This window comes from Lagopus leucura, unplaced genomic scaffold, assembly GCF_019238085.1.
Source record: "Lagopus leucura isolate 7727_CA_CO unplaced genomic scaffold, USGS_WTPT01 Super-Scaffold_810, whole genome shotgun sequence".
NCBI classification, from domain to species: domain Eukaryota; kingdom Metazoa; phylum Chordata; class Aves; order Galliformes; family Phasianidae; genus Lagopus; species Lagopus leucura.
The window spans coordinates 1,265,615-1,290,801 of record NW_024962261.1 but is presented as its reverse complement, the minus strand read 5'-3'; the positions used below and the strand labels follow the sequence as shown (position 1 = coordinate 1,290,801).

The 25,187-nt window shown below is 39.4% G+C and overlaps 2 protein-coding genes across 3 annotated transcripts in view; one reads left to right on the top strand and one right to left on the bottom strand.

Moving 5' to 3' along the window:
* Positions 1-8,072, bottom strand: part of MSH3 (mutS homolog 3) — a 107,323-nt gene extending 99,251 nt beyond the window's left edge. The window contains exons 1-6 of the mRNA XM_042866254.1: positions 7,977-8,072; positions 6,864-6,987; positions 5,563-5,786; positions 2,331-2,534; positions 1,447-1,563; positions 577-694 (exon numbers count right to left, since the gene is read on the bottom strand). Coding sequence (XP_042722188.1) covers positions 577-694; positions 1,447-1,563; positions 2,331-2,534; positions 5,563-5,786; positions 6,864-6,987; positions 7,977-8,072 — 883 coding nt within the window. The remainder of the gene's footprint in view (positions 1-576; positions 695-1,446; positions 1,564-2,330; positions 2,535-5,562; positions 5,787-6,863; positions 6,988-7,976) is intronic.
* Positions 8,073-8,139: 67 nt separating this feature from the next.
* On the top strand, positions 8,140-24,950 carry DHFR (dihydrofolate reductase). Of its 2 annotated transcripts, none has more exons than XM_042866239.1 (6): positions 8,140-8,280; positions 8,620-8,669; positions 10,152-10,257; positions 11,137-11,263; positions 22,845-22,960; positions 24,115-24,950. In XM_042866239.1, the coding sequence occupies exons 1-6, from the start codon at positions 8,195-8,197 to the stop codon at positions 24,200-24,202; spliced, it is 573 nt and encodes a 190-aa protein (XP_042722173.1). In that variant the 5' UTR covers positions 8,140-8,194; the 3' UTR covers positions 24,203-24,950. The 2 variants fall into 2 exon arrangements, with proteins under 2 accessions (XP_042722173.1, XP_042722174.1); XM_042866240.1 differs by lacking the exon at positions 24,115-24,950 and adding an exon at positions 21,369-21,521 and having other exon boundaries at positions 22,845-22,928.
* The last annotated feature ends 237 nt before the right edge of the window (positions 24,951-25,187 follow it).

Here is a 25,187-nt window from a genome sequence, read left to right as displayed (position 1 = left end):
AATTTCTCAACAACAGAGATAAAGGAGAGCAGAAGAAAAATAAAGGAAAAAAAATAAGAAAACAAGGTGCCTGGGAAAAAGCTGTTTTCATATCTTTTTTTGCATCTTCTTTATATTCTCAGGATTTAACTTGCTTTTTTTTTTTTTTTAAAGTCCATTGATTTTAGTACTTTCTTTTCATTTAAATTATTGACACTAGTCAATTCTTCCTTCACACTCTTCTGAACTACCAATACTGTAACTTCTCCATTTGTTCAAACACCTAACTGAAAACAAGACCTTCAGACACTACAGACTTGGGAAGATCACATAGGAAATAACTACAGGAAACAAAAACTTAACTGTTTTACAATAAGCCTAAATCCCTGAGGAGATTAAATTCTTTATAAAGCCTGGATGATGTTTTACCACAACAAAAAAAAAAAATCAGTTTTATTTTATTATTTATTTTATTATTTAATTTTATTTCCTGTCAGCTACTAACTACTTATGCTACACTCTGGTGATAAAGTGATATTGTAGAATCTCATACACCAACTATTAGAGTCTGAATATGAATTCAGTTGAAAAGGATATCTTCTCCAATAAGTGTAGACTTTGTATAGAGAGCAGTCAGTTTCCGGCTGAAGAGAGAGCTTTTACTGTCTCCAGCAGCCTTCAGTGCTGCAGTTTCCATTTGTTTTATTACTCCAACCTACAGGCATACAGAAAAGAAACATTAGCTTTCATTATAAAAAAATTTTTTAAAACACTTTTTGTGATCTTTTAAGATACGCAAATCGAAAATGCATCATTAAAGCTGAACAGGAAGAGCAGAGGCTAGCATCAGTCCTGCTAATGAGCCCAGGAACACATATCTTTTCCTCATGCACTGTCTACTTTTAACTACTGTCTCAACTTCTGCCCCTGTGCTTCCTGTCCTGTTCTGAAACAAATTAGCTAGAGTTCAGCACTTGCAAGAGAATGGCTGTTCCAATTAATTTGGACGAGTCCTTTTCTGATAATCAGTAAAAAAGAGGAATCAAGAAGAAAGCCATAGAGTTATGGAGAAGAGGTCAATAACAGGGAAGAACGGGAAAAAAAAAAAAAAAAAAGGACTAGAATGAGAAAAACAGGATGCGAGGAATTAAAAAGGAGAGTGTATACATATCCCTCTTCACCAAATGCAAAGGCTGGATTAAAAAAATAACTGAAATAACTGTTCTAGAAAACATTGAGCTGCTTTTTTGTTAAAACAGCAGAGAAAGCTCGAACCTATTTGAATTCCACAGCATTCACTAGAAAAAAGGAAACGCAACAAGGGGCAAATTAGCCATTCTACTTGCAGAAACAAGAGATAATGAAATTTCCTACTTCTCAGTTCAAACAAGATTCCTGTATAGTCAGTGCAAGTTATTTCAATACTATCCCGTTCTGTATAGTATGTAATTAAAAGCCTGAGATGACCTTATGTCCTTTTGCTACAAGTCGTCGCACATGGACAAACAGTCTGTGAGTTGGTATACTGGCTGTCATGAAATTATGATCTTGATGACAGTAAATGTTTAGCTCTTTAGCTGCAATCTGCAAAGTACAAGAAAAAGAGTCAGACAGTATTCAAGTCAGCTTTGCTAGCTGCAGTTACAACAGAACTTCCATAAACACAAACATTATCAAAATGCACTACGGGAGTTCATTTCTTTGACAACACCAATCTCCACTATCAAAATGGCAACAAGAAGAAAAAGCCCGGTGTTGCAGGCTGTCTCCACCATCCTCTGTCCTCACATATCATATCAAAGGCTTCAGCATCACTGACTTCATATGTCAGATTATCATATTGCAACTCGGCATGTGTGGATGCAACATCTGAATATGCTTCAGAACTGAACACATGTAGTATCTGTTATTTTCCACAGAGCTACTTTTCTTGCATCTAAGATCTTGTCTGCACCTAGGCAGTATCCATTCATCTACTTGACACCATTTGGTTTGCTGTCTTCAAAACTGAAATAGTAGATTTTGATCTGTGCCACAAGAGTGAATTCACCTCTAAAACTGTTTCAACTTTAAGTCTGTCAAGTTATTGTAGCACCTCAGTGTCTCTTTAGTTCTTAAAACTGAGGATAGCAAGCACTATAAGATCTATACTATGATTATGGTAAAAGATGTATGAATAATGGTTTATTTAAATTATGTATGCAAAGATTTTTCATCTTGTTTTCAAGTATTAAAAACAGCCATAAAACTAATGTCCACGAGAAGCCTCCTTCTGGAAATGCCCATAGACTTAAGAAAGACACTAACACAATGCAGGTATCCTTCCATAATTCTGTAAAAAACAAAATTACCTCTGCATCTTCTCCAAAGAAGCGATATTTGTATCCACACTCCACACACAAAATAGCATCTTTATATCGTTTCTTCATTTCTATGAATTGAAGTTCCAGCGGAGTGTAAATGGTTTTGGTTCTCTTATTGAGATTTATGTCTGAAGTGGTTTCATAGTTTCTAAAAGATGCAGAAAACTGAGTAAGATCACAGTGTGGCTCCTCCTGTAAATAAGGTATGGAAAAGTTAAGAATCATCAAAAAAGATTTATCACTCCAATTTACATATGAGAAACTGCAGTGCAGAGATAAAGATGTTCCCTAAGTCTATGTTAAATCAAAAAACAAGCCAATTCAGTACAAATCTCAGATTGCTTTCTGAAGCACCAAAACCATATTTCTTCTTCAATCTGCACTAAGCAAGGAAATATCACAGATTTACTCTTATACCAAAAAAATAGATTTTTTTTTTGTACAGTTTCTAAAAACCTTAACAGTTAAGACTTCGAGCCCACTTTCTCTCCTGTTCAGCATTTCTGCTGACATTATGCAGCCTATGCCAGCTGAGCAACTTCAGCTCTATAACTTTGTTTTGTTCTGTTTTGTAAGAGAAATGATGGATTCAGCCTTTTATAAGTACAGTGAACAATATCAATAAGGTGAGTTTCACTTACAGCAAAGTTCCTTCCAATTTACATAAAAATATCAAGTATTAATAAAATTTGCTAGGAAAAAGAATGCTAACACAACTCCCACGCACATATTTTAACAGCAAACAATTTCACCAAACGATGAATGAGATTGTGCTGTGAGTTTCTGTATCTGCAAATAAACTCAGTAAACTTCAATTTCTAACAACTGTTTTATCTAAATGACAAGGAATAAAGTCAGCTGGATGCTCAAGAGCAATGGTAGCTCAGAAGAAAGGTAGTGCAAATCATATACACTGGGTCATGGGAAGGTACAAAGAACATACCCACAGAATAATGGGGAAAAAAAAGGAATACTTAACTGTACATCTGTGAATTGCAAAATTCCCAGAACTGCACACAGTCAAGGGATGACAGATTTGAGTTGCAGACAACATAGCTCAGCTTAAACAAACACAAACTGCACCTAGAACTCAGGTGATCACAGGAACTTAGATGTCTCTATTATAATCCTCAGCTTTCCATTGTAGTCTCTGTTGTGATCCGCGGTCCTCAGCTGTCTTTGATCCTAGCTCTGAACAACCACAGCAATATTACTGCCTCATTCAACAGAGAAAATTGTTTTAGGAAAGCTGTGAAAACGGGCCACTAAAAAAAACTATGGAAAGTGAGAACACATGTGGAAGATGATTTGTTGAGCTGGTTAAGTTAGCAGCTCAGGGAATCTGGAGGGAAAAGGCTATCGGTTGTAACTCCAAGAGGAAAAAAAAAAAGCAGGACAAGTATCTAAGATGAACCATTCCAAGGAAGCAAGGAGAAAACCCTTCCCCATCTTCCCTTCCCACATGCCTAGCTATGCATAATGCAAAGAAAGATGATAGAAATGCTTCGTTCAGAAGATCATGAGTCCTTACTGTCCAGTAAGTATTCTAAGTAATAATCAATTGCTATTTACTTTTCCTTTGCATACACCTTGCTTGCATCTCTCTCTGCATGTGATTAAAGCTGCCCTCGCTTGTAATCTGAGAAGGAAGAGCTAAATCTCATGTATAACCATCAAGTGAATCAGGTGCTGATTGACTAAAAGCACACAAGGATATGAATATGCACTGGCAACACTGCTACAAAAAGCATGCCAGTGTTAGTGCATTGGAAGCCAACTCTGGAGTGGGCAGACAGCAATCCTGCAACAGCTGCTATGTAGAAGATTAATATATTGTTTTCAAAGATAAAGGGAAACCCGATTCTGCAGAAACATCCATCTTATGTTTACGTTCAGTGCTTGGTGGAAGGAGAGCTCCACTGCCCTTGCTCACCAAACAGACACCTCTAGTGCAGCTACTGTAGCAGATAAATTTCTAACTGTGAATCTGTGCCAGGCATATACGGCCTCTAATGTTACCAAAGAGAAAAATCATAACGATAAAAGGAAAAATATCTTCCCTGCATGTTTCACACACATGCGTTTGCAAAATATATTTTTATAGGTCTGGCATCTATAATTGCTTCCCGCTTAACTACAGTATGTATACACTGAACAGTATGTATATATTAAACTCATAGACAAAGCAGAAATTAAAAACTCCCAGACAAACAAGTGTTTGAGAAAGAGGAATGGAGAAGAGCTTTTCTGTAGTCTCCATGTGACCACAGGTGCATAATCTCAATCCATCATCAAAGCAGCAATTCTGTGTCACAAGCTGTTTGTTTTACTCTTGTTTTTGTTCTTCTGTTCACACAACCCTGAACAACAGTTTAAGAAAGGGAAGGTAAAATCACTACAAAAGCTTCCATACAGCCTCTTTCCTTCTAAAGAGCCAGATGTAAAGTCCTGTTAAGGAATAGTTGAGGTCCCAGTGAAACAACTAAACAGTGAGCAATGATAAACCTTTTAGAACATCAATACTTCATGTCAGCAAAGTGGCCCCTAAAACCAAGCGACCAACATATCAGACACACAAAGTTTCCTTCCTCTGAAAAATGTTTGCTCAACTCCCTCATAATTAAAGCAAAAGCAAGCTACTATTACACTCTTACTATTATGTACTGTGGCTATTAGAGCAAGTTCTCAGGAGAACTATCTGTATTTTCCGCACATGAAAAGAAACATGATCATATTTAGTAGTTAGAGAAATATCCAACTGAATTAAACTACATTTTAGCAAAAATTCTAAATAACATTTTGCAAAGAAGCCTGATGGGAGTTTCATGACCTTAATCAGAATTGATGGTACAGAAAGAAATCAGTGCAAAGGACCACACTGAATATCTGCTAATAAAGTATAATAGGTTAGTACAGTATTATAAGTTAATTCATGATTATAAGACACATTACCAGTGTTTATGCTGTCTAATCACTTGCTACTAAAACAATGCACAATTTAATGATATCTTTGAAGAACTTAGCTCTAAATAAAGTTCTGCTCATTGTGCTAAGAGTTCCAGGGTAACATCCCTACACAAATGCTACTCTATTGTATGGTGCCACACTATATAATGATAGAATGTAAAATATTTTGTAAGTAAAAGGATTCTTGTCCCAAACTTTGTTTTGTCTTGTTTCTGAAGTCATCTGCATTGCAATAGATCAAAGCACCACATACCTTCTGAGCAACCTTTTGGTTAGTGTCCCCATACTGAAGAGGGTTCTTCAGTTCCAGACTTCTCCCAGTAATACTGGGGCAATTCCCCAAAATCAATGATTGTTTCTCCCGAGAACTGTCTTCCTGGATTCTGTTACGTAGCTGGTCTGAATCACTGTAGAATTCTCTCAGTCTGTCTAGAGTTTGCAAACATATGCGGGGCTTTTCATACGTCAGAAGCTCTTCTTCAGTAAAATACATAACAAAAAACATTAGTGAATTATTTTCTAAAAACAAATGTCTATTAGAATGACCTCAGCCAGTACAGAACTCAGGCATTTAGGTCAGTCTCTCTCTCTCCTACATTCTTTATTCTCTCCTATTGCCTTCACTCTGCCAACCTGACAGAATTACGTATGTACTAAGTTCAGTTAAATTTTCTAGGAAGTCAATATTCATCACCTTCTTCAAATATGAGGAAAGAAATACAATCTTTTTCTGAACTGATAACTGCTAAGCCACCAAATTAGGGATGAGTGATTTTTCAGGATAGCTCTTACACAGACAATGTTGCTAGATGACAGTGCCCTATAACAACATTTAAAACAATCACAACCACAAAACTGAACATAATTCCCTCTTTAAAAAGAATACAGAAGTTCATTCTTTTAAATGGAAAATAAGTGTAATAAACTTCATATGAAAAGATTTGTTTTTTGACTAGCGTCATTTATTTGTTAAAATCTTGGTTCAAATGATGCAAAAAGATGCAGCACAGGTGTGGTGTCAGTCAGGTGTCAGTTAAGCTGCAGCATGAGTCTAAAAGACAGATAGCTAAACCAATAAAGATTAGAATACATTGTCTCAGAGAGGAAAAGCACTGGAACAGGCTGCCCAGGGAAAAGGTGGAGTCACTGTCCCTGTAGGTTCTCAAGAAATGGGTCACTGAGGGACATGGTCATAGTGATGATGGGCTGCCAACTGAACTAGAAGATCTTAGAGATCTTTTCCAACCTTAATGGTTCTGAGTTGCAGCATTTCTGCCTGAACGCCTGGACTTTACCAAATAACCTGCTAAAGCTGAGTCAGTTGAAGGGACTTTGCAGAGTAATTTCAGAGGCTCCAACACCTAGCCTGATTCACAAAGAATGCTTCAGCAGTACAGCTAATATGTTCATGGTGACACTTCAAAGATGTATCTTACACCCAACAGACACTTTCTAAACCATACTCTGGTAATTTTACTTATTTATTTAACATTTGACAATGAAAAACTGTTCCTTAAGTACAAATGCTCAATGGTTTGATTACAGTCAACTCACTTTTATCCTGAGTCTTCACTGGATTATAGATGTCATCCACAGTACTTTGCAGTGACTTGGTCTTCTTCTCACATGGCTCGTTGTTTTCAGTTGATGTTCTCCTTTTTGTGCTGACATCAGAAGCCTGAAATACAAATTAATCAATTTGTATTTAATCAATGTTACTTTTATTCCCATCCTCTCTGAAAGATAGCAGGGTCTGAGGATTTCATAATGAGATAACACAAAGAGCAATTAACACTCAAAATCCTTAACTATTTTATCTACGTTTCTGCTTATAAAATAGTTCATGAAATGCAAGACTACAAGAGGAGCAGTGCATCCTGTGAACAAGCGGGCAATTGTGCTCAAAAAGAAACACCCACAGCTGCAATGTTTTCAACAGGCAGTTTGGAGCTAACTCTGCAGCACAGAATTGAACAAATCTTCCTCATAGTGTCATACCCCACGCTGCCTATGTCTGAAATCAGCCCCTTTGTAAATCCTGATTCCCACAGCTTGGAGCCCTCCTCTTGCAAGATGCCTGCTATTCACCTCTACCTTTGTGAGGTCTTGAAACAGGTTGTGGAAGAAAATCCTCACCACGTGTTAGTCCAAATTTAAAATAACCAACCCAGGATCACTCTGGGTGCCTGTGCAGAGCACAGTACTTCAGACCCTGTGGCCTTGGGTGCTTCTGACTGGCACACACCGATAAGGCCTTGCGATGGGAGCAACCTCCCATCTATGCCGCCCCACGAATGTCGGGCAGGATGCAGGGAGTGCGACCAGACACAAAGAAGTAACTCGCAGCCGCAACAATGTAAAACAGCACTACCATTTCTCTTTCCAAACGCAACACAGGTGCTGCCAGCTCCTTGCACCCGCATTTTGTGTAGAGCAACTTTTGGCGGTTCAGGTGCGTTACTGAGAAAATTCAGACGAAACCGAGCCCGCAACCCCCCGCGGCGAAGTTTCCCCTCCGAGCCCATCGCTGCAGGGGACTAAGCCTCAAGAAGAGTCCGCCGGAGCGGCACGGCGGACCCGGGCCAAGAGACAAAGGTGCACAAGGGCCGACCGGGCGGCCACACCTCGCTATCACTCCGGGACCCCCCGCCGCCTCCCTCAGCGCACCGTGTGCCGGGCGGCGCCGCTCCCCACCGCGCCGAAGAAGCGGCTCAGCACCGGCTGACCCTCACCGCCCTGCTCCCGCCGCCGCCCTCGCGGCATGGCGTGCGCAGGCCGAGACACCGGGCAGAGGCACCGCCTCCGCCGCCGGATGGAGTCCCGCCCCAGCTCCGCCCCGCGCCGCCGCTGCGTACAGCGAGAGGAGGCGGGCAGAGGAGGCGGTCATGGTGCGCTCGCTCAATTCCATCGTGGCTGTGTGTCAGAACATGGGCATCGGAAAGGACGGGAACCTGCCCTGGCCCCCGCTGAGGTACGGCGGGCCCGCTGCCACGCGTTCCTGGAGGGGTAGGCGGCAGACTACGTGTCCCAGCGTGCAGCGCGGCACGCAGCCGTCCGGCAAGGGGGCGAGCCGCGCGTTGCATGCTGGGAGTTGTAGGCGGGACGGCAAGGCGGGAAAGTACTGAGGCGGCTGGTGTGGTAGGCCGAGAGCACCGCGAGCCTCGGCGATACGCGTGGGCGGGCCGCGGCCCTGCAGGCAGAGCCAGGCTGAGACCCGGCAGTTTCCCCTCTCTGTCCTTCTCCCTTTCTGCTACAGTAACCTAAGTTATTCCTGAGCCTTGCTGTAATGCTCTACTTGTTTATTTGCCAGGAATGAGTACAAGTACTTCCAGAGAATGACCAGCACCTCCCATGTGGAAGGTAATGTGCACTGGGCTGCCTTACTAAGTTCCTGTGGTATCAGTCACAGAAAAGATAAGGAATGTCACTTCCCACTGGCTTCCCCGACCTCTCCAGCCCACGTTTTGCAATAGAAGCAGAACTGCAATTAACTATTCCTCTTTCTTTGGTCTTATGGCACATGTTTCAAATTCACCAGAAGTTTCCCACCATGCCTTTTTGAAGGTCCAGGGTGTGTTTTACCCCTTCATGTCAGAAAATGCAAAAAGGCAAAATTTTTTTTTGTACCAATTGAGCAGCTGCAGGCTTTTTTTTTTTTTTTTCTTTCAGGCTGTTAGCTTATGTGCTAGCTTGTTTGCTGTAAGTAAACTTTGGCCACTCATTGTACCCCCTGACCCTTGTGATTTGGTTTGTCTGGATGGGAGCTGAGCCATCCCAGCATGCCAGACAATCCTAAATATGGTGCCAATGTGCAACTTTACACATACGGTGTGTTATACATATGCAATAACATGCAACTGTGCTGGTAATACATAGTAATAGCATTCAGATCCACAAGACCTTTGCAGCAAAGTGATATTACAGATATTATTTTACTTGGTAAAATAAAGCCTTTTATGGCAGGGCCAAAAAGGTTGTGAAAGTGAGCAGGTGTGGGAATGCAAAATGCAACTTGTTCTGACTACTTCCTCTCACAGAGGAAGTGCAAATAACCCCGTTCTCAGTGCATGTGAAAGAGAATTCTGTTATGAATGATGGATTTGGTCAGAAATAACTCAAGAGTGAATTCTAAAACATGATTGAACATTTGTTCCTTTTTTTTTTTTCCTTTAAATAAATACTCAAATTTAGCAGTTACGTCTAATCTAATAATTGGAATGACGGAACATGCAGACAACAATCAATTCTGAATAAAAATGTCTGTTCATACTGTGAGAACTCTTGATGGCATCAGTTGATCTTGCACTTTACTCAGAGGGTGGTGAGGCCCTGGCACAGCTGCTCAGAGAAGCTGTGGATGCCCCATCCATGGAGATGCTCAAGGCCAGGTTGTGTGGGGCCCTGGGCAGCCTGATCTAATAGGTGATCTGACAGTCCTGCCCATAGCAGGGGATTGGAGCTGTATGGGCTTTCCGGTCTCCTTTCACCTCAGCTGTTTTTTGATGGAGATGAATTTGGTTACTTAATTAGCAGAGCCCCTGTGAGTGAAATAGACAATGACATGCCTTTTTTGATATGTTTTTTTTTTTTTCCAATTGCAAGTTGACATGTGTGCATTAAGCTGCCTTGATGTCAACTGCCTGCCAGGGCTTTGGGGGTACAAACCTTTCCTTTTGTGCCTAAGACTTGTTGCAGAATCAGGGCCCAAGCTTGTACTTAGGTAACTGCTGAAATTGATTTTGGAAGAGGGAGTGAAAGTCCAGCAGATGTCACTAAACAGCTGAAACAAACCTGGTACAGAGCTGAAATACCATTTAAATAAATGATTTCTTTCTTACTCAGGTAAACAGAATGCACTGATAATGGGTAAAAAAACATGGTTCTCCATTCCTGAGAAGAATCGTCCTCTGAAAGACAGAATTAATATAGTGCTCAGCAGGGAGCTCAAGTATGTATGATGAATAGTAAAACAAATGACAAATCCAAACCTAAGAATATGTGTAACAGTGCCTCATGAAGTAATCCTTAACGTAACATTTTTTACATTTGTTTCTTGTTAGGAAGCATCTCTGCTATTGGTTCTGAATGATATCTTTACCTTTTTATTTATTTATTTATTTTTTTCCCTCATTTATTTCTTAATCACTTCATAAAATAATTATCATTACTTTGTATAATAAGTACTAGTTCTGTTTGTACACAAAAACCATCTGACACTTGTCAGTAGACCTTGAAACTCCAGTATTTCTCTGGTGCCTTGTTAAATTGATAAATTTAATCATTTTTTTTTGAAGTTTATTGTGATTCACATTAAGGAGAAAAGAGTCTGTCCTTTTTCACAAATGCCTTCTTGAGTGCATCACTCACAGTCATCCAAGTATTCGTAAACAAAAATACTCACTCAAAATTTGTTGATTTAGAATTTGTTACCGGGTTTTGGACAAAAAGTAGAGTTATGGGGATGAACGCTTTGTGGATTGTTTTGCAAGTACTAACATTCTAGAATTCAAGTAGAAGTCTGTATTTAATTATATAAACATTTACATTCCTCAGATATGCTTTGTTAAAAACCTGATTTAACAAAATCAAATCTATAATTTATAATGCCTCTTAAGTCACAGTTAGGATTAAACTGATTTATTAAGCAATTCTACAGTGAGTTAAGAATTCTAACATAGCTTAGTAGTAATACATTTCAGTGTAATGAACTAACGTGAAACATTTAGCCACTTGTAAATTCAGCAGAATACATTGTATATCTCAATTGCATTTATTATGATGACAATTCGTCCTTCAAATTTAGTAATAAAACTTTTTTTTTTTCTAGGGAAGCCCCAGAAGGAGCACATTATCTTTCTAAAAGCCTGGATGATGCCTTAGCTCTTTTGGATTCACCAGAATTAAAAAGTAAAGTAGACATGGTTTGGATTGTTGGAGGCACTTCAGTTTATAAGGTACATTTAAATTACTCTTAGGTTATTAAATTTTCTGCTTTAGCAGAAAGATGGCTCAAGTTATTGCCACTTCAGGAAGTGCAGGGGTAAGCCTTTTCCCCATTTGGGGATGGGGAAGGGAAGGAGGGCAATAGAAAAGATAGGAAAGAAGCAAGAATCACATAAAGCAGGGATAGTCATCACCATGATCCAGCAGCGGTCCTGCTGCACGACGTTTGAAGGTCTGAGGCAGGGGGAGAGCAGCAGCAGCATATGGCCTTGAGCAGCAAGCAGAAGAAGTCACAGAGCCAGTGCGGGAGGAAACAGCAGGACTCAGGTAACAGACCCAGGAGAGTCTGTCAGTGTGCACGTATTCCGTAGTGAGGGATGTGATGGCAGACACTTTTGTTCTTCAGCATGCAGGTAGAGTGCAGAGCAAGTCCAGGAGGGAGAGAGGCAGGTTGTGAAGCTTCTTATGTCAGAACCTCTTCTTCATGAGGAATCTGTTGCCAGAACACCTCATGGTTGTAGGTCCCCTTTTATCCTTCCTCTGCCAGCGTGGCATTCCTGTGCCACTTGGCCCAGGGTAAGAGTCATGTGCAGCATCTCCTGAGACGGCCATCTTCCTCAAGATAAGCCCACACAAAAGGCTGCTTCCTGGCCATCTGTGGCTTATCTCTCGTTGCCCCTGACCTTGTCCATCTGTGTCTCTCAAAGGATTTCACAACTCTTGCCCAGGACTTGTCCATCAGTGTTCTCCAGACAAAGGATTTCTCAACCCTTTCCCAGGACTTGCATGGACTTGTTCATCTGTGTCCCCAGCAAGCTCTGAGACAACTATGTAGAAGAATAATCTTTTACAGACTGTCGTTGCAGAAAGCTGTGTATGCCAGCAGTTCTCCTGCAAATGCCAAGTCCTTCTCTTCTTAAGTAAGGTATTAGCTGTGTAATAAGGTCTGCAGCAAAACCAGTCATCTTCTTGTGGTGTGTTTCCTAAGCCATCTTTTCTCCCAGACCTTTCCTCTCATCTTCATCTTATACACATAGAACATTTAGCCAGCTCTCCATGCCTCCATACAGTAGAGTATCTGAAGTCAACTTTTCAGCTACACAGTCCAGGCTCTGCTATTTAATTCTTAGTTGATTTCATTATTTTCTCATATAATTTGCATTTACCATCAAACAGTACCACACAAAAGATGATGTCCATCAACCTTAGTTCCTTGCACATCGGTCAGGAGAAGCGTTCTTTCTTCTGGTTAAAAAAAAAAAAAAAAAAAAAAACTCTGGAATTGTAAAGCATACTTTTACTGATAAAAAAGGAAAACATTCTCCTGCACTTTAGTCATTTCTGTAATTTAGGCTTCTGTCTGTAATTTTACAGGATGCAAAGTATGAGCAGAAGCATTTTTACCTGTGCATTATCCATGTATTCATCTAGTGCTGCAAAGAATAATTTTTTTTTTGTTCATAGAGGAAATTTTGTTGTAGTTTTTTAACTTGTTGTTGTTGTTTGTTTATTATCTGGCTGTTACAGAAAACAGTACAATTTTTGAAACTATTACTAAGATTTAAATTATAAATTAGCATTTTTGGTCAGAACTACTTTTGCAGCCTATTACTGTGCTGATCAGCATAAGGAATACAGTTTGAAATCTCAGGTGTTCTCATTTTTCATGTGTTCACTCAGGCTATTTCAAAGTAATTTGAAGTTCATTAGGGATAAATCTGACAGTTTTGTAAATATTTCTGCACCCATGATCTTAATGTGATCTGAATTAAAAGTATTTAATTGAACCCATACACCTCTACCAAAACTGCATATTAGTGCCTATACTGAAGATGTAAAAAAGGTTGCAGGAGTATTTCCTTTATGTTATGTAGATATGTGTGGGAAGTAAAAATACCAATGGGTAATTGAAGTGAATCATTTTATTCAGTAAATGTAGATACTTTCTTTTAAAGCACTATTTTCATCTTAGTTCTTTGAATGCCACAAAAGCTTGGAACTGATTGTGTTCATTAAGTATAAGAAAGTGACCGTACATTCTTCAGTGAGTAAGTGCAGTAGGAGTGATTTTAAGTAGATACCACTGAGAACATGACATGATGTTTCTGCTTCTAGCAATTTGGGAGGTTTAACCCAAAGTTCAGATCTTTCTAATCAGGCGGCATGTTATGAGGACAAGCCATGATGGAGAGAGCACACCACTCCAAAAAGGACTGTACTTTTCTATTCACATCTCTTATGCAGATGATATTCCCTATTCCAACCAGCAAGTCCTTCTATATTCCTGATCTGTACCTTGTTTCTCTTCCTTCTTATTCAGAAGTAACACTGTAATGCCTGCCAAATAAAACCTATTTGTATCTGAGTACTGCTGCACAACAATGCAGTAGAGAGGTGTTTTTCACCAAGAAGAGCTACTGCATTATAATCCCAGTAAGAACGATTCTTGTACTCTGTAAAATGTCATTCTAAATGCTGTTTATTAGAGCTGACACTTCAAGGAAGGGCAGGATAGCATAGGAAATTACAAGTCCTTCTTGATACTGGGAACCCCAAATTGTGCAGAATTGAACAAGCCTCTAATCCACATGCAACATGTTTTGCAGACCCCATCTGTACAAGGGGTTACCACATTTGATCATTCAAGGAGGAGGACTATTGGAGGACTTTCTTTTTACAACAAGTCTACTCATTATTTTTGCTGTTAAAGCAGAAAGAATGTTCATGGGGGAATGTCTTACTGCACTTTTAGATAAAGGCAGGGGCACAGTGGAAGTGCTGTTTGCAGACTCTGTCATCAGACTGAGTTTGTACTTTGACAAAGGAACACATGCAGCGCAGGCCTATAGACCAACCTGTGTGTTCAGCTTAGTGGAATGCAGCACAGTCCTGAGCCTAAGTAGATTAATTAGTATGTGGTTCACATTCCTCAACATATAATGGTCTTCCACATACATATTTCCTCAACATATAGTAGTCTTCTTGTAGAATCACTACAAGAAAGAGTGGCAGGCTTACACATACTTCTGCTGCACTTTCTTCTGCACGGTTCCTTTCCCAGCTTGTCACAAACTTTTTGTGGATGTCTTGGGGGCTGAGGTAGCTAATTACAGTGATGTTCTTGGAGTCTTCAGGTTTTCTACCCTAGTTGATCAGCTGTCTTTGGCACACGAGTCTTTGGCTTAGGTAGATGACAACCCACGACCATTCAGCTGTATACAAAAGAAAACTGTCACTTCTGAGACTTACTGACCTCTGTAACAGAAAGCAGAACAGCTAGACATAGTAGGCATTTTAAAGGCAGTTGGGACATATGAGTAGTGTTGCTTTTAGGAAGCAAAAGCAGAAAGGATTGAAAGCAGCTCCTACAGTCCCCTGAATTGTTCAAAATGATATACAGTCTCCTACTTCAGAGTGCCTTTAGGGGTAGTGAAAAGCTATGCACTTTTCAGCAGTGCCCACTGATGGAACAAGGGGTGATGGGTAAAACCTGGACACGGAAAGTTCCATACAAACATGAGAAAAAGCTTCTTTACTTTGAGAGTGATAAAACACTGGAACAGTGCCTAGAGGGGCTGTGGAGTTTCATTCTCTTGAGATATTCAAAACGTGCCTGGATACTTTCCTGTGCAACCTGGTGTATGGAACCTACTTTAGTAAGGGGAGTTGGAGGAGGTGGTCTTCAGAAATCCTTTCAAACCCATACAGTTCTGTAATTCTGTAGGCTTTTGATGAGACTTCTCAGTGTCTGAGATCTTGCTCAGCACAGACCATCTTAAATTTGACTCGGCACTGCTGGCTTCATTGGATTTTTAATCTCCTCGTACAGACACAAGGTGTAATAGTGCCTCAAGCAAAGCTTTCAGACCTATCACAGCAAAGGTTTACAAATGTAATTTCCTTAGATCTCAGTGTGATACCATCTTGGATCTTCCAGAAGGAGCTGATGTTGCCACTGATGGTGCGGATGAGGAAGGAAGAGTCTGACAACCCAGCAAGGGCCAGTGGGTCATAGCAATTATAAAGACATCGTGTGGCTTGAGAGGCACTCTATGGTTTTGCATGAGCACTTGATGTTTTGAGAGCCTTCTGCTGGCTCCTGAGTGCTTGTGTGTTGCCAACTTGCAGCAGTAACTCAGTGTCCCCTGAGTCTCTATTAGCAGTTGGAGCATATCACATAAGCAGACTTTGTGTCTTGGTTTCTTCTTCAAGAATTTCAGTTCATGCACACTCCAGTGCAATCAAAGCATGGTAAGTGAGGACAGCTAGAGGATTCATTTCAAAATCACATTTCTTTTCTGAGCTGAGACACTGATATGAATGCACTCTGTGTGGAATTAATGTCTCCTAATTGTCTGTTAATGGAGAGGTTCAGATCTTGCTTTCTGACTTGAATAGCAGTGCAGCCTGGAGAGACTAATAAATCTGCTCAATAGCGGTTACAGCAGTCATTTTAAATTGAATTTAAACTGAGTGCTTAAAATTTATTTAGAACAACATTCAGATTTAACTCTGCGGTTTAAATCCTGGCAGGCAGCACAGCCCTCCTTAGCAACTCACTCACTCTCCCCAGCTATGATAGGGAAGAATTAGAAATGTAAAAGTGCAAGAGCTGTTGGGTTGAGATAGAGACTAGGTAAAACAAAAGTTGCCTGTGCAAGCAAAGCAAAGGAAGGAACTTACTTGCTGCTTCCCATTGGCAGGCAGATGTTCAGCTGCTGCCAAGCAAATAGAGCTCATTACGTGTAATGTTTTCTTGGGAAGACAAACATTGTCGCTCTAAATATCCACGCCTTTTCTTCTTTACTCCAGCTTTTGTTGCTGAACATAGTGATATAGAAATCCCTTTCGTCAGCTGGGGGTCCTGGTTCTGTCCTCTCACAGCTCCTGTGCTCTCAGCTTCTCACTGGTAGGGCAGAGGGAGAAGATGAAAAAGACTTGCCTTGCACTATTCAGCAACAGCCACAACACTGGTGTGTTACTACCACTATTTTGATCAAAAATTCAAAAGACAGCATCTTCTGGGCCTCTACAAAGAAAATTAATTCTATCCCAGCCAAAACCATGACAAATAGGAACTATAAGTCCAGCACATTTCCAGATATTAAAAAGGGACTTTTAAGGAAAACATGCATAGACTTACTTCTGTAAGGTAATCTGCAAGGTAATGTGGTAATAATATAATATAATGTGATAATTTTTAAGTGCTGATTGTAAATCTTGGTTTGTAAATAACCAAACATAAATCCTAAAGAAGGAACCTACCAGTAGAAGAAAAACATAGCAACAGAACTTAGGAAAAAAAAAAAGAGGAAAGAAAGTATGACTCAGGTCCTCAAAACCAAGGCTTCTTTAGTAAAACCAGAATGCACTTTGTGTCAGACAAGCTTTCCCCTTGACAAAAAGTAGGTTTTTCTACTGCATCTTGATAATTTAAAATTGTATTTTGTAATTTATACATTCCTACTCAGCTTCTTGCTTCCTCTGCTTCAGAAGCAAGCGATACTCAAGGTCACATTGCCGAAGTGCAGAATAGTATTCATGTATTACATCTGGAGAACTTGTAATTTCGTAGCAGAAGAAAAAGTTGTTCTTTCATATGAAGTTTTGTTATTTTCACTTTTGAGTTAATTGCTAATTTTGAGTTAATTGCTGGCCAGTAAATGATGCTGACAAATTATATTTAACAAAGAAGCTTAAGCTGGAAAATTAAGTTTTCAGTAATCTCCAAGGGAAAGTTTTGTCTAATATCCATCCTTACGTTGTCTTCCTCATATATAAGTACTGGGTTTGGGTAATCAGTATATATTAGTATTTGTTTTGGGTAATCTACCCCCTTTCATTCTTCAGAACTACTGAAGGATTAAGTTGCTACTTGTAAGTAGTACAGCAAGTCTCTTGCAGATGTTCAATTACCACTTTAAACAGAGTTTCTTAACTAAGTATATAAGCTTCGCTGGGTTTTGAATGTCCTGAGCGAGTTGTGAATGCCATATTTGTTAAGCTTCAGATCTTAATTGTAGCATAAGGATCACTTCTTCAAAAGAGAAAAACATGAATAACTTGAATTGCTAGTTTTATTGTGATTTTTTTTGAGCCTGCCAAAACTTTATTAACTAACACCATTATCCTACATTTTATAGAGTCTCCTCCTATGGAGACATTCAGGACCAGTCTGCAGGCTTACATGTGCAACCTATTGTAGGGAACCTGCTTTAACAAGGAGTTGGACTCTATGATCTCTTGAGGTGATTCTGGGAAAATACAAATTTTAAAGATTACATTTTAACATGTCTGAATTTCCTACAAACCATAAACACACTAATTTTATTGCCTTAACCACATGTAAAACAAAATATTTTAAAACTGCATAGCTGCTGAAATAGAAACTGACATATATGCATTTTCATTTGGTTTTGAAGTGCTGTGTTCAACCAGAGATGTGACCAGGGACTGAGATCCACTTACAAGGGAGCTGTCTAGATACTGTGTTTTTCTCTGCTAATGTAATAAAGACATTGAGATTTTGGAAAGGGTCCAGAGGAGGGCGACTAAGATGATCAGGGGGCTGGAGCACCTCCCCTATGGGGACAGGCTGAGGGAGTTGGGCTTGTTCAGCCTGGAGAAGAGAAGGCTGCGGGGTGACCTCATTGCAGCCTATCAATACCTGAAGGGAACCTACACCCAGGAGGGGAGTAAACTCTTCAAAAGGGCTGATAACAGCAGGACTAGGGGAAATGGTTTGAAGTTGAAGGAGGGAAGATTTAGGTTGGATGTTAGGGGGAAGTTCTTTACTAGGAGAGTGGTTAGGCCCTGGAACGGGCTGCCCAGGGAGGTTGTGGATGCCCCGTCCTTGGACGTGTTCAAGGCCAGGTTGGACGGGGTCCTGGGCAACCTGATCTGAATGTGTATGTTTGGTGGCCCTGCCAGGCAGGGGGGTTGGAACTACATGATCCTTGGGGTCCCTTCCAACCTGGGTGATTCTGTGATTCTGTGATTCTGTGATTCTGTAATGTGCTGTACTCTGCACGTTCCAGTGCCATTGTTCCTGTGTAGTTCCACTGCTGTCAGAGAACTTGCTGCAAAGAGCAAACTTCTCTGAGTTTTCTGAAGCTATTGACATGGAGGACATCACCCTGCAGGCCTGAAAGATTTCTCTCACCTGTAAGAACCTGTATGAGAAGCAGAGTACTGACTCCATTGGCTTCTTTGTTCTCTTTCAAACTAACTAGCCTGGCTTAATCCTATTAACATTTTTGAAAGCTGGTAACACCGTTTAAAGTGAACAGTGTTACTACTAAGCTACAGGTAAATGACAGGATCTCAAAAATATCTTTGCCTGGAAAGTAAATTCTGTATCCTTTGTTATGGAAGGTTTCAGAAAGAGCGATTGGCATAGTTCTCCTGGCCTGTGGAGAGAACCACTCCTGGCTGTGACAATGTAGGTAAATTTGAAGGAAGCAGAATCACCATTCACCAATCACTGCCTGTACTTCCTTTCCCTGTCCCACCGAATTCATGATAATCTCACTTAATTATGCAGGTGTAGATAGTCCCGAGCAGTTTTGTTTCCAAAAATTACTGTCTTCCCAGTATGTAAACAAATGTAACTCTTGGTTATTGCAATGCTAGTGAATGCTTCTTCACAGAAGAATCTTCCTGTATGTATTTGAACAAGGTGGCAATGCAAAGACAGTTTTACTCTATTCTTATTACTCTGTTTGAGGCAGGATTGGAGCCATCTGACTGCAATCTTCTAGCATCTTTTGTATAAATGTGACAAGTTTACAGCATTACAGCTGATGATACTATCCTTCTGTAGAAATTTGTGTTTTGTAAAAATATATCCTTATGTAATGTAGCTATGCCTCTTGTCAGTGCTTCGTTCTTTTACATAGTAACAAAATCATATGAAATGAAATTACAATGTTAGCAATGTACAGTGGGTTTCTGTGGTTTAGCAACTTTATGCTTTCTCAGACATGAGAGGGACACATCCAGCTTTTCCATTATGCTTGTCAAACTATGTAAACTCGAACTGTGAAAGAGAATTCTTAACACTGGAAAGAAAGGTGTGATATTCCTACTGTTCTTTTGTCCGTTGTTGTGAGTAAACTTTGATTTGGCATTTCTATGGGAAAAAGTAATCTCGTAGCTCTGAAAAGCTGTTTTTTAAGTTTCTTTTACAAGGTATCTGCTGAGGTTTCAGAGGGAAGGTTTTAAAAGATGCTGTTCTAAACATGGACCGTACTTTCCTCTTGGCATTGGAAAAGTCCAGTTTGTAAAGTTTATCTGTTTCCATAGGGTCAGAATGGGTAGGGTTTTCATAAAGGTCATACAGGATTTTTATAACACTGGTCTTGTTCCTTGTAGGAAATTGGTGATAGGAGGTACCACAGTGTTCCATCCTCACCAGATTTAGTCCTAGCATATCAGAAAGGAAGGGAAATTACCTCATTGACAGAAAGACACTTCAAAAATAAGTGCTTCAGATAGCTACTTTGTCTATTTTACTTATTGTATGTAATCAGTGGAAGATTGGAAGACAGTGGGCGTGTGTCCTTCTAAAACCTGCAAATCTTTGAATGACCAGATATAATTGGTTCCTTCTACAGAAATTGGTTGCTATGCTGTCTGATTTGCAGTGGTTTGGTGATTAAACCTATAAAAGATTAATTTTCTATGTGGTACTTTTGAAACTGCTTCTAATATGCAGCTATTTGTTGCAGAGCTTTAGGGTTATTTTAACCCATGTTCTACAAAGACAACTAATTCAAGGCAGTAGTCCTTTGAGTACAGGCGTAGACTAATCTTGTACGGCAGGCTGTCCAATAGAGCTGGAAATTATGGGGAATATAATTCCTAGGTCATCTGCTTCTTGAGGTATGATTCAGAGACAAGTGTATTGATGGTTACCTGGAAAAGTCCAAAAAGACAAGGCTATGCTAAAATCTTTTAATAGGTATATGAAGGCATATGTGAGTAATAATGGGGTGGTTCTATGGGGGTGAATTTCCTGGGACAAGAGGACTGCTCTTAACATCTCAGCAATCCTGTTCTCTTTCTTTTGGAACGTCATCTCTGTTAGAGCAATCTTGCAGTGCTTCTGAAAGAACAGATGAGATGCTATGGTTTTAATAGGCTGTGCTCCAAGATGAACCACAATCAGCTTTGTTTTTCCCTATTTCATCAAGCTGTAGAGTCTTAAAAGGTTCAATAGCTGTTACATAAGCAGATAACCTTACGCAGAGAGCAAGTGCCTGTGCAGTTCCAGCTGCAGGTACAAATATGATTACAAGAGAACTGAGTGGATTATGGGAGGAAAGCACAATAAATGAAAATCATACCAAGAATGTCGCCGAGACCCAGTGTAGCAGTGGAGTACGGAAACATAAATGGGTATGTGGTGAGGACACAGACTTTTCAAATACAGGGAACCACAAGCTCAGAAGCATCATGCTTTAGCTTTAAAAATCTACCCTTGCCCTAATACAGTTACTTCTGAGAAGTTCTCCTAAAATCTAGCTTTTCTATTACATACATTACATTACATACATCCTGAAATTTGCAAAATAAGGAAAAACCAAAGAGCTAGTAAAAAAATTATTTGTGAGTATTATGTAAGTTTACCACAGTGTTGCCTGATCAGTAGAATTATATGTTAGTTCCTCCACATCTGTCTAAATAGTCAAGATTGCTTACTGCAATATATTAACATGAAGTAGTATTCACCCTGATGCATTCCTTAGAATATATATGCATAATATCTATAATATATAATCACATCATTAAACTCAGAGCAAGTATGTCAAAATTCTATCAAATCAGCACTATGCATCCTCTAATTCTGTACAAAAAAAAAAAGTAGATAGAGTAAGCTGGACAAGACAGGAGTGAATAGTTAGTGAACATTAGCAAAGAAGTACCACGATCTTCTTAGAAATTCCAAAGTTGTCATAAAGTACTTCCACTGCCTGCCAGTGTCCATGAGTACACAGGAGTAGTTTGCAGAGCAGGTGTCAGAATAGAGTTCTCTCTGAGCAGTTTCAGTTAGAGACTCCAAACATGGAAGGTTTCGTGTGTAATACGAAATCTACTTATGTAACTTTTCTGAAGGTGCTGTCAGGGAGCAGGAAGAACCAGCTCCACCCAGAAGGACAGGACGTTGGGACGCAGAGACAATATCCTGGACAGCATTGCACAGCTTCACCAGCAAAAGGGCTCACAGTGATGAGGCAGGTCTTCAGAAAACAGTGAAGACCCGTGAAGGTAACTGGGCCAGGTGAAGCCCTGGGGCAACTGGACAGGTTACAGGGACAGGCTAAGGCTAGGCTGGTATGTCATCCTGTGAAGTGATGCAGCGATGTTCTTAAATTGGAATGCAAGTGAAAATTACACTTAATAGAGTGCAGCAATCAGAATACACAGTCAAACTGTATTTCAAATATGTTTCTCTTATTCTCTATGATATGCTGTAATAACATCATGATGATGGACATCATGCCACTCCTATCCACTGGAAAGGAGTGTATAGGTTGTAATTATCTGAAGACCATTGCTCTTCTCCAAGTTCTTTTTATTTGATATTTAGTTCTTTAGCCTACATAAAGCTGAACCATGTATACATACAGACTCCAGACTTCTGGCTGACAGTGGAAGGCATTTACACTTTTTCTGTAGACTGGGGACAAGCAGTCCAGCAGCATACTGAGCTCTTCAACTGGCGTAATGTTTTCTCTAGTGCATAAGCCACCATTCCATCCCCTTCTTGCTAAGTTCAGCTTTCTTTGCAGCAGCTGCAGTCAGTCACTCACTCCATTCATTTTTCCTTGCTAGTGCAGAAGCCTTAGCTGAAACACTAAAACAGTTCAATTAACCTGACTAAAAAATTAATTTATCCCTCTATTACAAAATAAATGTGTCTCAGTAAACAGAACACAGTATTTTGTATTTATTTGTGAAGCAAATTATTATTCCATTATTCTGCAGATGTATGATTCAATTCCTACAGCTGGCCCTTAATTAAAAAAAAAAAAAAAAAAAAAGTATGATATTTGTAAAGAATCTAGATGAACACTTGTTCAGGGCAGATGGATATTGTTGTGCTCTTTCATTTTAAGGTATTCTCTGAAAATAGAGCTGCTTTTCCAGAAACCAGCTTCTCAACAAAGCTAGCAATTAATTTTATTGGATTAAGTTTGAAATTACTTGGTTCCTGTACTTGTCAAAGTAATACCTAATAGCATGATGCATGGTGAATCATCTTTAACAACTTATTGCTCATTGCCAATCTAGGCGAAAGGGAGAAGCATCAGTAAAGCAATTCAACACACGTATTGTAGTCAGGCACCAATAGAGCATTTTTAACTCATGAGTCTGTGTGTGTTTGTTAGTAAGGATCTCACCAGGACGATGTCTTTTTAAACTTTTTCATTCAGGAAGCCATGAAACTTGACACTGTTTTACAGGTTTCAAGCAGTGTTTTAACACAGGATTATTAAAAATTGAATTAAACGTGAATAATACTTCATAAATAATCCAGGTGTTTTACACAGGATAATTCAACATTAATTGTTTATTTTATTTTTAAAGGCAGCAATGGAGAAGCCCATTAATCATCGACTGTTTGTGACAAGAATTTTGCATGAATTTGAAAGCGACACATTTTTTCCAGAAATTGACTACAAAGACTTCAAACTTCTCACAGAGTAAGTATCAGAATGTACAGTGGTCCTGTGTTCTGAATGGAGAATTAATCATTCAAATGTGTAAGAACTTTGCTAAGGACACATTGTGTTTGAGTTAGAGATGCAAGTTTCCGCCATCTTTGTCACATTGCAGACGTGCTTTATGCTCTGTCTAACAAAGGAATTTGGGAGGTAGCAAAAATACAAATGGATGCCTCAAGAATCAGCAGGAAAGAACTTTGTCTTTCTGCTCCCATTTCAATTTCCAGCTAATTACAGACCAGCAGTAAAGAGAAAGTGTGGCAAGATGAGCTCTCTGTCCACAACCTAGGGTGCAGGAGTGGATTAGCTGTGAAGCTGTAGAGAATAAGTGGGGCAGTGCAGAAGAATATGACCAGACAAACCAAGTGAGTGGGGAATGTTAGTTGCAAACAAATTCTGATGTTCTCTGTGCCCTAACACAATCCAATTGCAATATCCTGATTTCTGACACCAAAATCCCAATCTTTATCTGGGTTGTTTCCTGGGTATGCATTGGTTTTGGTGAACAGAAATCAGAATTTGGTTGATAATTTAGCCGATAATTCCCCCACTGAAATGGAAGCCTAACAGACGCTGATCTAAGAAAAAAAGTTTTGAATTCCTTCCTCCCTCAATGTCAATATTACTCATACAAAGTCCTACTTTGTCACAGGGAACTGAAGAGATTTTAAGAGTATCTATTAATAAAAAATTGTTTTAGTAACTCCGGAACAAAGGGAAGCACTTTGCAGTAGGTAGCAATCACCTAAATATACTTGTAAGAAGCATTTACTATACCATTTCCTCTAAACTATGTAATCAAAAGCAAAACAAAAAAAACGTCTGTGTCACTTCTGCATTTACAGACATTTTAAGTAATGTGGGAGGATTCAGTCAAAATGTTTGTTGTCTTTTTCATCTGTTTTACATCACAGTCTACTTTTTCAGTTTAAAAAGATGTAAAAACATGTTGCTGATAGTAGTTAACATGATTCTCAAAAATAGCTTATAGTTAGTATTCCTGTGATAAGGAAGGTATTTTCATGTCTTTACCAGGTAACTGTGGCTTTTGATTAATTAGATAAATTGCTGATGATTTACACAATTACTTTCTACTTTTTGTCCTTTGTTTTTTTCACTTTCTCCCTCTCTAGATACCCAGGTGTCCCTGCAGATGTTCAGGAAGAGAATGGCATCCAGTACAAATTTGAAGTGTATCAAAAATCTGTCTTGGCACAATAAAAACAAGGTTTTCTTTAGTTCTACATGCAACCAGGCATTTTAAATTAGGAAATCGTACTGACTGAAAATACATAATGCATACATATTACGTCACTGTGAGAAAATCTACTTAATGGTATAATATCTCAACAATGAAAGATCCTAGATGTGCGTGGTCAGCAGCATTTGCAGCTCCTACTCTGACAGTGAGAGCCTACAAGGAGAGGTGATTACCTCTGTTTTATTGCTGATCAATCTGAGAGCAGGATAGGTTGTTGGTTTTTAAATTATAACCCAAAACTTTACTGACTGTTTCCCCAAAGTATTTTTAAAGCATCATCTTATGAAACAATTTTGAGGGAAATTCAAGTAATGTCGCCTTTAACTGTTGCACTAAGTCTCCATTCTAACGTCAGCAAGGGTTGCATTGGACAATTGCAAGTTTATGCAATTTATGACTGTTCAACAGGGCATAACATTGGCTGGTTTTCTATGAGAAGTTTAAACCTTCATTTTGCGTGCTTTTGAAAAGCAATAACCAAGCCTCAAGTATTAAAAGAAAAACACACAAATCAGCATTGAACAGCCACTGAATTTCCGATGGCAGTTCTATGGCAGTGAACAGATGCAAAGAATAATGTTTGTTGTCTCAGTTTTCTCTGTGTTCCTTTTCAGATTTAAAAATGTAAGTACTTTGCTATGCTGATCTTCTTTTTCCATATGTGCTGATTTTTTACATCAATCAATAAAGATTTAAATATCAATATTATATGCTTGCATTAAATTGCAAAAGTGTACTGCATTTTAATTTGCCAGTGCTTTGGGAAAGGGAAGAAAACATACTGTTGCCAAGGGGATTTGGTATTTTTCTGGTATTTTTTGTTATTTTGTGATGTAAGTCACAGTGACCCTGACAAGAGAGAAGAACCTCCCAAAAGGATTTATTATGTACCAGTTAATATCAAAATACAGGTCAGTGTTAAGAGCTCTGCACAGCTCATCTGCA

Coding starts and splice junctions, on each gene's coding strand:
- DHFR (XM_042866239.1), top strand. CDS start 8,195: ATGGTGCGCTCGCTCAATTCCATCGTGGCTGTGTGTCAGAACATGGGC. Junction 11,264..22,844: donor GAGGCACTTCAGTTTATAAG/GTACATTTAAAT, acceptor TTATTTTTAAAG/GCAGCAATGGAGAAGCCCAT. Junction 22,961..24,114: donor GACTTCAAACTTCTCACAGA/GTAAGTATCAGA, acceptor CTCCCTCTCTAG/ATACCCAGGTGTCCCTGCAG.